Source organism: Bufo gargarizans, chromosome 4 (assembly GCF_014858855.1).
Source record: "Bufo gargarizans isolate SCDJY-AF-19 chromosome 4, ASM1485885v1, whole genome shotgun sequence".
In the NCBI taxonomy this organism is placed as follows: Eukaryota; Metazoa; Chordata; class Amphibia; order Anura; family Bufonidae; genus Bufo; species Bufo gargarizans.
The window spans coordinates 139,024,096-139,036,563 of NC_058083.1; the positions used below are offsets into that span (position 1 = coordinate 139,024,096).

Consider the following 12,468-nt stretch of genomic DNA (forward strand, 5'->3'; position numbering starts at 1 on the left):
CTTGTTACCTTGCCGCACAAAAAGTGTAATATAGAGCAACCAAAAATCATATGTACCCTAAACTAGTACCAACAAAACTGCCACCCTATCCCGTAGTTTCTAAAATGGGGTCACTTTTTTGGAGTTTCTACTCTAGGGGTGCATCAGGGGGGCTTCAAATGGGACATGGTGTCAAAAAAAACAGTCCAGCAAAATCCAGCCTTCCAAAAACCGTATGGCATTCCTTTCCTTCTGCGCCCTGCCGTGTGCCCGTACAGCAGTTTACGACCACATATGGGGTGTTTCTGTAAACTACAGAATTAGGGCCATGAATAATGAGTTTTGTTTGGCTGTTAACCCTTTCTTTGTAACTGGAAAAAAAATATTAAAATGGAAAATCTGCCAAAAAAGTGAAATTTGGAAATTGTATCTCTATTTTCCATTAAATCTTGTGCAACACCTAAAGGGTTAAAAATGTATGTAAAATCAGTTTTGAATACCTTGAGGGGTGTAGTTTCTTAGATGGGGTCACTTTTATGGAGTTTCTACTCTAGGGGTGCATCAGGGGGCTTCAAATGGGACATGGTGTCAAAAAAACAGTCCAGCAAAATCTGGCTTCCAAAAACCAAACGGCGCACCTTTCACTCTACGCCCCGCTGTGTGGCCGTACAGTAGTTTACAGCCACATATGGGGTGTTTCTGTAAACGGCAGAGTCAGGGCAATAAAGATACAGTCTTGTTTGGCTGTTTAACCCTTGCTTTGTTAGTGGAAAAAATGGGTTAAAATGGAAAATAAGGCAAAAAAATGAAATTTTCAAATTTCATCCCCATTTGCCAATAACTCTTGTGCAACACCTAAAGGGTTAACGACGTATGTAAAATCAGTTTTGAATACCTTGAGGGGTGTCGTTTCTTAGATGGGGTCACTTTTAGGGAGTTTCTACTCTAGGGGTGCATCAGGGGGCTTCAAATGGGACATGGTGTAAATAAACCAGTCCATAAAAATCAGCCTTCCAAAAACCAAACGGCGCACCTTTCACTCTACGCCCCGCTGTGTGGCCGTACAGTAGTTTACGGCCACATATTGGGTGTTTCTGTAAATGGAAGAGTCAGGGCAATAAAGATACAGTCTTGTTTGGCTGTTAACCCTTGCTTTATTAGTGGAAAAAATGGGTTAAAATGGAAAATTAGACAAAAAAATGAAATTCTCAAATTTCATCCCCATTTGCCAATAACTCTTGTGCAACACCTAAAGGGTTAACGACGTATGTAAAATCAGTTTTGAATACCTTGAGGGGTGTAGTTTCTTAGATGGGGTCATTTTTGGGAGGTTTCTATTATCTAAGCCTCACAATATGACTTCAAACCTGAACTGGTCCATAAAAAGTGGGATTTTGAAGATTTCTGAAAATTTTTAAAATTTGCTTCTAAACTTCTAAGCCTTGTAACATCCCCAAAAAATAAAATATCATTCCCAAAATGCTACAAACATGAAGTAGACATATGGGGAATGTAAAATCATCACAATTTTTGGGGGTATTACTATGTATTACAGAAGTAGAGAAACTGAAACTTTGAAATTTGCAAATTTTTGAAATTTTTGGGTAAATTAGGTATTATTTTGTGCAAAAAAAATAATTTTTTTGACTTCATTTTACCAGTGTCATGAAGTACAATATGTGACGAAAAAACAATCTCAGAACGGCCTGGATAAGTCAAAGCGTTTTAAAGTTATCAGCACTTAAAGTGACACTGGTCAGATTTGCAAAAAATGGCCTGGTCCTAAGGTGTAAAAAGGCTGTGTCCCTAAGGGGTTAAAGGGGTTGGCTCATTTCCCACATTGATGGTATATTGCTAGGATATGCCGTTAATGTCAGATTGGTGGGGGCACCACCTCGTGGACCCACTCCTAGCTCCAGAATGAGGCCCCCAAAGTGAAGGAGAGTGCAGTGTGCTGTCCATTCATCACTTTGGAAGTTCTGAAAATAGCTAAGCAAGCTTGATCATAGAGTTCCGTCACAGGGGCTCTATACCGGAAAAGAACTGATCAGTTTTATCCCCATGCATTCTGAATAGAGAGTAATCCGTTCAGGATGCATCAGGATGTCTTCAGTTCAGTAGTTTTGACTGATCAGGCTAAAGAGAAAACCGCAGCATGCTACGGTTTTCTCTCCGGCGAAAAAAACTGAAGACATGCCTGAACGCCGGATCCGGCATTTTTTCCCATAGGAATGTATTAGCGCCGGATCCGGCATTCAGAATACCGGAATGCCGGATCCGTCGTTTCGGCATGCGCAGATCGGTAAAAATGTACAAGACGGATCCGTCGGTCCGCATGACAAGCGGAGAGACGGATCCGTCCTTGCAATGCATTTGTGAGACGGATCCGCCTCACAAATGCTTTCAGTCAGCGGCGGATCCGGCGGCCGGTTCCGACGACGGAACTGCCCGCCGGATCACACTGCCGCAAGTGTGAAAGTAGCCTTACAGGCTCAATGTACTGTTGGTGACATGGGGATATGCACTCTGAGAAGTGTCATCTGAACATCCGGTACTGTTATCTGATTAAGGGTAAACCATCATACTGCATTGTATGAGCTCAGCAGTTTGTTAATGAGCTTGTTGAACATACAGTAACCACCAGCAGAATAGTAATTGCAGCTCATGGCTGGAACAAACTGTAAAGTCCAGGTCAGTACAGATAACACAGGATTCAATAACTATATTAACCATGAAGCCACAGCCTGAGAAGTTTCATTATCTGAATACTTTGTAGTTAAGGTGGATGCAGTTTACTATTTTTTTTTTTTTTTTAATTAAAACCAGGAGCTTCTTGTCAGTCACTGAATGCATGACATCGCCAGCTTCTTCTGCCGCCGCCTCCTAGTGATACTGGGGACCATAGTTTTCCTAATACATAAAAATAAAATATAAAATAATAATTATATTTTTGGGACAAACAATGAATAAATATGTTAAGTTTGAATTATCAGAAACAAATTAAATACATCATACATTTTTATTTATTTATATGTTTATGCTAATAATTTTGGACTGATTAAACATTGCAAAATGCAAGAAACAAGATCTCATACATCAACAAATCACTTAAAATTATTTATTTTTTTTAAACCCCCTCCACTCCTCTACATTACCCATGAAGAGATCTACAATTACCTATTCTCCATCCCTCCGTTCCGGCTCTAAAGCTCTCAGGCTGTTTTTACTGGGGTTTTCCCGCTTGTCAATTCCTGCACTGACAGGGTCACGTGCACTGCTGCTGTCCATGACTGGCCTCAGGAGTGACGTACCACAACGCTGGTTCATATGCTGCTTCGGGATGCTGAGGCCAGTCCATGCGGAAGTTGACAGGTGTGGACTGGAAGTCCAATGCAGACAGCCTGGGAGCCACAAAGCCGGAATGGAGCTTCACAGAGCCAGTAAGGGAGCAGGTAAGTACAGATCCCTGACTGGGTGGGAGAGGGATTTTAAAAACGATAAAAAAAAATAATGGACTACCTGTGTAAGGGTTAAACTCGCAGTTTAATCATTTAGGGATGTTTAATGTTAATATTTGAGTCAGAGGCTTAATATATTGTATTTTATATTAAATTTTTGCAGGCCAGGCTTCACTGACATGATTGGGGAATGCTGGCTGCAAAGTGCTCGTGTTGCTCGAAAAGCAGGCCACCATCAGACTGCATATAATGCCCTTCTCAACGCTGGAGAAACCAGGCTTGCGGAGCTTAATGTTGAGCGGGCTAAGTGGCTATGGTCTAAGGTGAGCAACAATCCAGCATTTCTTACTAAGTCATATGCAGATGCACCGTGAATACATTTTCTATAAAAGTGCATTTACACTGCCCAATAATCTGGCTATGTAAATGTGCTGCCAATCGCCCGATGAATGAGCAAAACGCTTGTTCATTGGGTGATCCTGTCGATCATGCAGGCACCACCGATCATAGCTTCTGGGCAGCAGATCGTGCTGTCTGAACAGTGACCTGCTGCTCAGAAACCATGATTCTGTATGAGGACGAGAGATCACTATGTCCGACTCCTCATACAGTGAACAAGATTACGTGCAGATTACATGCAGCGGTCTTCTTCACTGTACAAGCAGCCGACTGTCAATCGACCACTCGGTTGGCCCGTGTAACTTCAGCTTTAGTGTAGATAAAAAATCAAGATGTTTATCCTGTTTGTTTTATGTGGAATTTATGTCAGTGATGGGAAAATTGTATTCCACTACAGCTAACCTAATGCTTGTGTTCTTATTTAGGGTGATGTGCACCAGGCCCTCATAGTCCTTCAGAAGGGAGCAGAGCTATTCCAGGCAGGTAGCACTGCAACTCCAGAGCAGCAGTTGATCCACGGCAGAGCTATGCTGCTAGTGGGACGATTCATGGATGAGACTGCCAACTTTGAAAGCAATGCAGTGATGAAAAAGTATAAAGTAAGTTGAAAATTAAACCCTTGATGATGGTATGAGGAAACACCAGTGTGTATTCAGCTGTGAACATCATTTCACATACAAACCGGATTCCCAAAAAGTTGGGACACTTAACAAATTGTGAATAAAAACTGAATGCAATGATGTGGAGATGGCAAATGTCAATATTTTATTTGTAATAGAATGTAGATGACAGATGAAACGTTTAATCCGAGTAAATGTATCATTTTAAAGGAAAAATACATTGATTCAAATTTTCACGGTGTCAACAAATCCCCAAAAAGTTGGGACAAGTAGCAATAAAAGGCTGGAAAAAGTAAATTTGAGCATAACGAAGAGCTGGAAGACCAATTAACACTAGTTAGGTCAATTGGCAACATGATTGGGTATAAAAAGAGCTTCTCAGAGTGGCAGTGTCTCTCAGAAGCAAAGATTGGTAGAGGATCACCAATTCCCACAATGTTGCGCAGAAAGATAGTGGAGCAATATCAGAAAGGTGTTACCCAGCGAAAAATTTCAAAGACTTTGCATCTATCATCATCAACTGTGCATAACATCATCCGAAGATTCAGAGAATCTGGAACAATCTCTGTGCGTAAGGGTCAAGGCCGTAAAACCATACTGGATGCCCGTGATCTTCGGGCCCTTAAACGACACTGCACCACAAACAGGAATGCTACTGTAAAGGAAATCACAGAATGGGCTCAGGAATACTTCCAGAAACCATTGTCAGTGAACACAATCCACCGTGCCATCCGCCGTTGCCAGCTGAAACTCTACAGTGCAAAGAAAAAGCCATTTCTAAGCAAGATCCACAAGCTCAGGCGTTTTCACTGGGCCAGGGATCATTTAAAATGGAGTGTGGCAAAATGGAAGACTGTTCTGTGGTCAGACGAGTCACGATTCAAAGTTATTTTTGGAAATCTGGGACGCCATGTCATCCGGACCAAAGAGGATAAGGACAACCCAAGTTGTTATCAACGCTCAGTTTAGAAGCCTGCATCTCTGATGGTATGGGGTTGCATGAGTGCGTGTGGCATGGGCAACTTGCATGTCTGGAAAGGCACCATCAATGCAGAAAAATATATTCAGGTTCTAGAACAACATATGCTCCCATCCAGAGGTCATCTTGATGCAGTTTACACAGACACCTCATGTCCACACAGACACAGAGAGGCAGCAAGCTGAGAGAGCCTTTTCACTGCCCCAGTGAAACAGCACTTTCTCAGCCTGGGTATACTGCCACCAGCTTCTCGTTTGATATAAGCCCGGTCCGCTAACGGGATTATATATGGTGAGAAACCAACCCGCAGTAGCGTGTAACTAGGCCGAAACACGGACGTGGGGATTCGTGATCAAGATGCAAGACAGCACAAGATTAAATATATATATTTAATTGCTGTAACTGATCTCCTGGCACCCTGACCGGGTACCTCCGTTGATGAATGCTCCTAGTGCTTCCCGAGGACTCGAAGCACTCCACTCGACACTGTAACCACCACAGACCCCACGAACCGCCGCAGCTTGGTTGGGGTCTCATTGTCCTCCACCCACGCTTGTTCCAAGACCAGGCTTCAGCTTCCAGTGGGTGAACCTCCCCTAAATCCAGAGAGCAGAAACAGTTCTTACAAGAGCTAGTAGTTATAGCCAGGGGAGTATAGCAAATCTTCAGCGTATAGCAATCCCCAGTGTCGATCAGTTACCCAAACACCAGCCTCAACATGATGAAGGGTAAAACAGGAACTCTTTATTGAACACACAAGCATGGACCAGGTTGGGAACTGAGGACATAACATAGCAGCCAATCCTTACAGTTTAATCACAAAAACTATACATTCAACAAACACAATGGCATTGTCTGTGACGCAATTAACAAACACAATGGCATTGCCTGTGACGCATTCAATAACAGAATAGGCATTGTCTTTGACGCAATCAACAAAATACAATTGCCTAAACACAATGGGCTAACAATCACTCACAGGCAGAAAACACACATTTTTCCCCAAAACACAGAAAACACCTCAAAACCCCACATATCCCCATAATATACATCCATGGATAGCTCTGATCTGGGTGAACAACATATCCAAAAATCACCCAGATCCGAGCAGGGGTCCCCGAATTCCTTGGAAGTCACATTTGGCCGACCACAAGATTTAGGCTGTGCGGCCTCCTGTGTGTCTTCTCCTTCAAAGTTAGTATATGGGCCATAATCCTGAGGAAAGAGGCTGGCAAACAGGCCCCTTTAAAACCCAGTGGCGAGGTTATTTTTGCCACAATCGCATTAAGGGCTCACTAGAAATAACACTATACACACAGAAAATATATACAGTGGTCTGAGGTTACAAATAGAGATGATGGGGTACAACAGTGTAAAGCAGAACAAAAGTCAGTTTACCAAGGGGGCAGTGATGTCAGCAAGTTGCAAGTCCCTCTAAACACATGGCCCGTTGTGACCCCCCCCCCCCCCTTCAGAAAAAGACGCGCCCATCCTGGCCTCTGGAAGGGGTCCACTCCCCTTCTGCTGGGGCTGGCAGCAAATGAGCCACAAAACTGATTAGGGCTCATGGCTCCAGACCAGAGTGTCGCAGGGAGGTGGTTCTGGGACCAATGGGCTACCGTTGGTACCGTTATTTGGTTTCTGTGGGGAGATATGTATATCTCCCCTCCCCGGCATCCCACCACCAAACTGACCACGGGCCTGTTCATCGTGGCCACAGGGACACCAATATGTATCCGGTTTATGCCTGTGATTGCCGGGGGCGATTCATAATTCCTTATGAATCGCCGGTTCCATGATTTCTGATAATGCAGGGAAGTTTTTCCTGTTCCATTAGCAGGGTTCCTGGCTGGCTGAATGGAGGTGAGAAATTGTAAACAAAGGTGTCCTGCAAGAACTTCTCTGCCATTTGGCTGGGCTTTGAAGCAGGGCCCCCCTGTGGAGTTCACTACCTCTGCTATCTGACAGCAGATGGCTGGTGTGGGAACATGGCTGACATTGAACAATAATCTATATTCCTCACACCCTGTATGTTCTAAAGCGCTGTATGTAATGTTTTCCAATTATGTCTTTAAAGGGGTTGTCCGCTTATTTATTTATTTTTTCGTATGAGCGCTGCCTTCTCTGCTTTGTTTACCTGCTCACCACTGCAATTGTAGCGGCGAGCAGGTGAACAAAGCGGAGAAAGCCGCTCTCATATGAGCGCTGCCCTCTCTTAAAACAGCTGATCGGTGGGGGTGTCGGGAGATGCCCGCCGGTCTAATATTGATGACCTATCTTGAGGATAGGTCATCAATAGTGAAAAGAGGACAACCACATTAACAGCAGGACTGGAGGGAATGGGTTAGATTGAGAATTTGGCATGGGGGAGGGGGAACGTTTAAATTTTTGTCTCAGGCAGCAGAAAGGCTAGGTGCAACCCTGCTCCTTGCCATAAAGCACTAAGGGGAGGGGAGGGGGGGTCCCAAGCTGAACTCTTGCACCAGGGCCCATAAGCCTTTAGCTACACCCCTCATGCCATCGCTCGTCCCCATAGTGCCTAGTGGTTTGCTGACGGCAGATCATTTTTTATGCTTTTAAAATCATAATTGCCCGTTGAATGAGTGTTTGCGCGATCATCAGGCTGTTGGCGGCAGTATTACACTGCAACATGCTCGCTAATGAGTGTTCATCGTCTGGAAAATCTACCAGTGTAATACAGGCTTAAGGCTTTATTCGCACAGGAGAAGGTGCATTACTAATTCAGAGTAAGCTATAATGGCATCTCACTTTAGTGGGTCTATATAAGATTTTGTCTGATAGAAGTCTATCAATGGCCTATAGACAGAAAAATTATGTGATACATCCTTCCCCTTCCTCTGATAATGACTACACAAAAAATGCATCATTAGTACTGACAACTAGCTCTTTAAAATGGTTGTCCAGTATATTTCCCTCAGAAGCAGGGCCTTGTCTATCCATAAGCTATGTCTAGTAATATAGCTTAAAGGGGTTGTCCAGCCTAGTAGCTGACAATTGCAATGGTCCTAACCTGTGACCAATAAATAAATTAAAAATGGCTAGCACATGTGACCACTGAGGCTAGTGATTGGCCACATCAGTACCGGGGCCAAGCCACCACTTCCAGTCCAGCGAGGAACGGAAGGGGCCAGAAACGATGGTGTGGGTGACGTTCTGTTATTTGTTTTTTTGTTGTTTTTTTTAAGTCGCGACAGGTTATATATTGGAGTTGTCAGCTTTTAGGCCAAGCAACCCCTTTAACCTCATTGATGTGAAAGGAGCTGAACTGCAATACTAGACACAGCCCATAGCCTACAGGCAAGAGTAGGGCTGTTTCCTGTAAAAAAAAGCAAACCCTTTGATGAATAGGGGGCGCCATTAGTGTTCTAATAATCATTGTTTTTTCTGTGGTCTAAATAATCTAGGATGTAACCAGTCTGCTCCCAGAATGGGAAGATGGACACTTTTACCTTGCCAAGTATTATGACAAACTAATGCCTATGGTGACTGAAAACAAGATGGAAAAGCAGGGTGACCTGATACGATACATTGTCTATCACTTTGGGAGGTCAGTACTTTATTGCTGAAAAATACCTAAAATTTTTAATTTTTTATTCTGACATTGCTTTGGATTGTATCCATGAGTCTGGTTCAGCTTAGGTTCAGTAGTTCATATTTCAGTTACTGCAGACTGTGTCATTGTCACTGTGAGACTGATGGATAGCATATACCTACCTAGACATTAAGAGCGTCAGTATACAAACTGTTAGAATAAATGTCCTATATCTCACCTTTCGATTAGGTCCTTGCAGTATGGGAACCAGTTCATCTATCAGTCAATGCCTCGGATGTTGTCTTTGTGGCTTGACTTTGGAGCTAAAGCCTATGAATGGGAAAAAGGTAGGAATGGTGCGGACCATATAAGTATTTTGGGTGGTTAGGTGGTGGAATATATCAAATTTCATTATGTCACTTGTCATATTTCAGCTGGCCGGGCCGACCGTCAGCAAATGAAAAATGATCTGATGAGAATTAACAAGGCCATTACTGACCATAAGAATCATCTAGCTCCATATCAGTTCCTAACCGCATTCTCACAGCTGATCTCCCGCATCTGTCACTCTCATGATGAGGTCTTTGCTGTTCTGATGGAAATTGTGGCAAAAGTCTTTGTGGCATATCCTCAGCAGGCAATGTGGATGATGACTGCGGTGTCTAAGGTAATAGTGGCAATCAATGAAAGGTATTAAAGGCCTCTTTACACAGGAACAATCATTCCCAACATGTCTGCTGGCCTCAACAAATTATTGAACACTTGAATCTTTTATACAGGACATCTTGTGTAAATGAGGCCAGAGTTGCATGTGCCGGTCTTGATCTGCAGTTGCTGGGGAAAGATGCTCTTCTGGCACGTGCCTCTTAATAATTTAAGTGTTTCAGTGGCTGTTCATAAGCCACAAAATGAAATCTGTGCCAGTTTATAAGCTGGTGGTACATCTGTCAGACTGCAGATGCTCCAGCCCTGCTTCTAAACCCTGCTTACTTTTCTTGTCTGTTTTTATAGTCTGGGAGAAGAGCATCTGAATACCTACTGCCATGTCAGCCTTCAATATAAATGCCTATTCTTGTCCGCAAAGCGCGGACAAGAATAGGACATGTTATATTTTTTTAGTGGGGCCACGGAACGGAGCAACGATGCGGACAGCACACTGAGTGCTGTCCGCATCTTTTGCGGCCCCATTGAAGTGAATGGGTCCGCATCCGAGCCGCCAAAACATCAGCTCGGATGCGGACCAAAACAATGGCCGTGTGCATGAGGCCTAAATAACATGATTACCTGTGTACTCACATATGATGCGTTTACCAAATTGTGTAATTGTATACTTGATTTCCTGATGCAGTCTTATTTATTCCATACAGTCTTCTTATCCCATGCGTGTAAACAGATGCAAAGAAATCCTTGATAAAGCCATTCACATGAAGCCTGCTCTGGGGAAATTCATAGGAGATGCAACCCGTCTCACGGACAAGCTTCTCGAGCTGTGTAACAAGCCTGTAAGTAGAGCTCTTTTCAGTTTTGCAGTCCTCATCATCTAGGATTTGCCATGGAATTCACCCTATGCATTGCAAAGGGAGAAACACATAGTGAGAATCCACATGGCATGGAATCCACATTTATTGTATTGTAAAGTGTAACATATTTGCAGTAGTTTTGCCATGTCTGGGTCCAGCCATACGACAAAACATTAAAACAACCCGCTTGGAATGTAGTTTTGAAGGGTTTGTGTGCACTACTACAATCATTACTGCCTGTCAGCACCTATGTGAGTACTATTTAACAGGTTTATATACACATGTATATTTTTACATTTCTTAGGTTGATGGAAACACTGGCACTTTAAGTATGAGCATCCACTTCAGATTACTGAAGAAACTGGTGGAAGAGCCAACATTCAGCGAAATACTTATACCATTACAATCAGTAATGATACCCACACTGCCATCTACAGCTGGAAAACGTGACCATGCTGATCATGACCCCTTTCCTGGGCACTGGGCATATATTGCTGGCTTTGATGATGTTGTAAGTTCTATGATATTAAAATGAAACACCTTAAAGGGGTTGGCCAGCATTTTTTTAAATTTAGAGGGTGGCTGGACAATGTTAAAAACATCACTGAGCTCTCAACAAACTTTGCATTATTCCGTAGTACAATGTTTGTACATGAGGAATAACACAATTTCTGACCATTATACCACGAGTGTCTGGCATTTATTTAGCAGTGTTCCTCTATGCTTGCTGAATAGCTATTTTTGCAGTTCTTCCATACATGGTAGATGGAGACTAGCTGCCATCCACTGCACAGGAAAGTAGATGAGAATCTGCTTCTTATTTGTCTTACAGTCCTTCAGAAGTAGCCCCTGGACAATGGAGAACATTAGAGAGAAGTACTGACCTGTATGGTTGTGAGTAGTGTTGAGCGAAGCACGCTTCGGATGCTTCATCCGTCTCCTCTGTACAGTATTAAAATATATGGGCTCCGATGAGCCAAAGTAAGTTATTCACAAAGTCGGGCACGACTTTGTTCAATAACTTTGGTAGTTAATTTTTACATTTGAAACCGAACGCAGCTTCGGTTCCGTGGTACTAGTCTGAACCAAAGCAGAGTTCGGTTTCAAGTTTTAAAGTGTTTTTCAAGTTTTAAAGAGTTTGGTTTTCTAAATCACCATACAGTATTATTCTGAAGTTTTGAACGAAGTGACTTCGGATGAAGCATCCGAAGCTCCCTTCTCTGAACACTAGTTGTGAGCACTTGTGCTGAGCTATAACCTTCCTATGTAGCTGTGCAGTCTCTCTTTGTCAGTGCCTGTCTCTGAGTTCCTGCTCACTCTTCCCCTCTCTATAGACTTGCATTGACATGTTTAATATGATGCTTCTTCAGAGATAATCCATGCTGGAAGGGAATAAGGCATTTTTTTAAGTGAGACGCAATTATCCGAGAAGACAAATTACAAAGTTTCTTGTCGCCTGTATTGATATGATTTTTGCTTTTATTTCTACAAAGTTGTGTAAAAAATTAGTGACCATTTAAATCTGCACTGGCCTGGAAGTGATGACTTTCTGTGTACACGCACATGATGGCTTCTGGACAGTCATTGGATGCTTCGCTTACTTCAGATTTTTTTTATGCATTTTTTGAAGCCAAAGCCAGGAGTGGACCACAAAAGGAGAGAAAGTATCAAGGACAGATACTATTTCTTTTTTTACAATCCAAACCTGGTTTGGCTTCAAAAACTGCAAACAAAAAAACCTGCGTCGCTGTACCCTAAAACTTGTTATTTCGCCTGACTGCTCTCTGTGTCATGCAGGTGGAAATTTTGCCATCTCTTCAAAAGCCTAAGAAAATTTCTCTGAAGGGATCTGATGGAAAATCTTATATTATGATGTGTAAACCTAAAGATGATCTTCGGAAAGACTGCAGACTTATGGAGTTTAATTCTCTGATTAACAAGGTACATGAGCGGTGCTGAT

At 42.8% G+C, this 12,468-nt stretch overlaps 1 protein-coding gene across 2 annotated transcripts in view; it reads left to right on the forward strand.

Annotated features, from left to right (window-relative positions):
• Nucleotides 1–12,468, forward strand: part of ATR (ATR serine/threonine kinase) — a 141,720-nt gene that overhangs the window by 114,863 nt on the left and 14,389 nt on the right. For both annotated transcript variants that reach the window (XM_044290356.1, XM_044290357.1), the window contains exons 34-41: nt 3,601–3,760; nt 4,262–4,435; nt 8,861–9,003; nt 9,238–9,335; nt 9,423–9,655; nt 10,356–10,490; nt 10,813–11,019; nt 12,306–12,449. In XM_044290356.1, the coding sequence (XP_044146291.1) occupies nt 3,601–3,760; nt 4,262–4,435; nt 8,861–9,003; nt 9,238–9,335; nt 9,423–9,655; nt 10,356–10,490; nt 10,813–11,019; nt 12,306–12,449 (1,294 nt within the window). The remainder of the gene's footprint in view (nt 1–3,600; nt 3,761–4,261; nt 4,436–8,860; nt 9,004–9,237; nt 9,336–9,422; nt 9,656–10,355; nt 10,491–10,812; nt 11,020–12,305; nt 12,450–12,468) is intronic.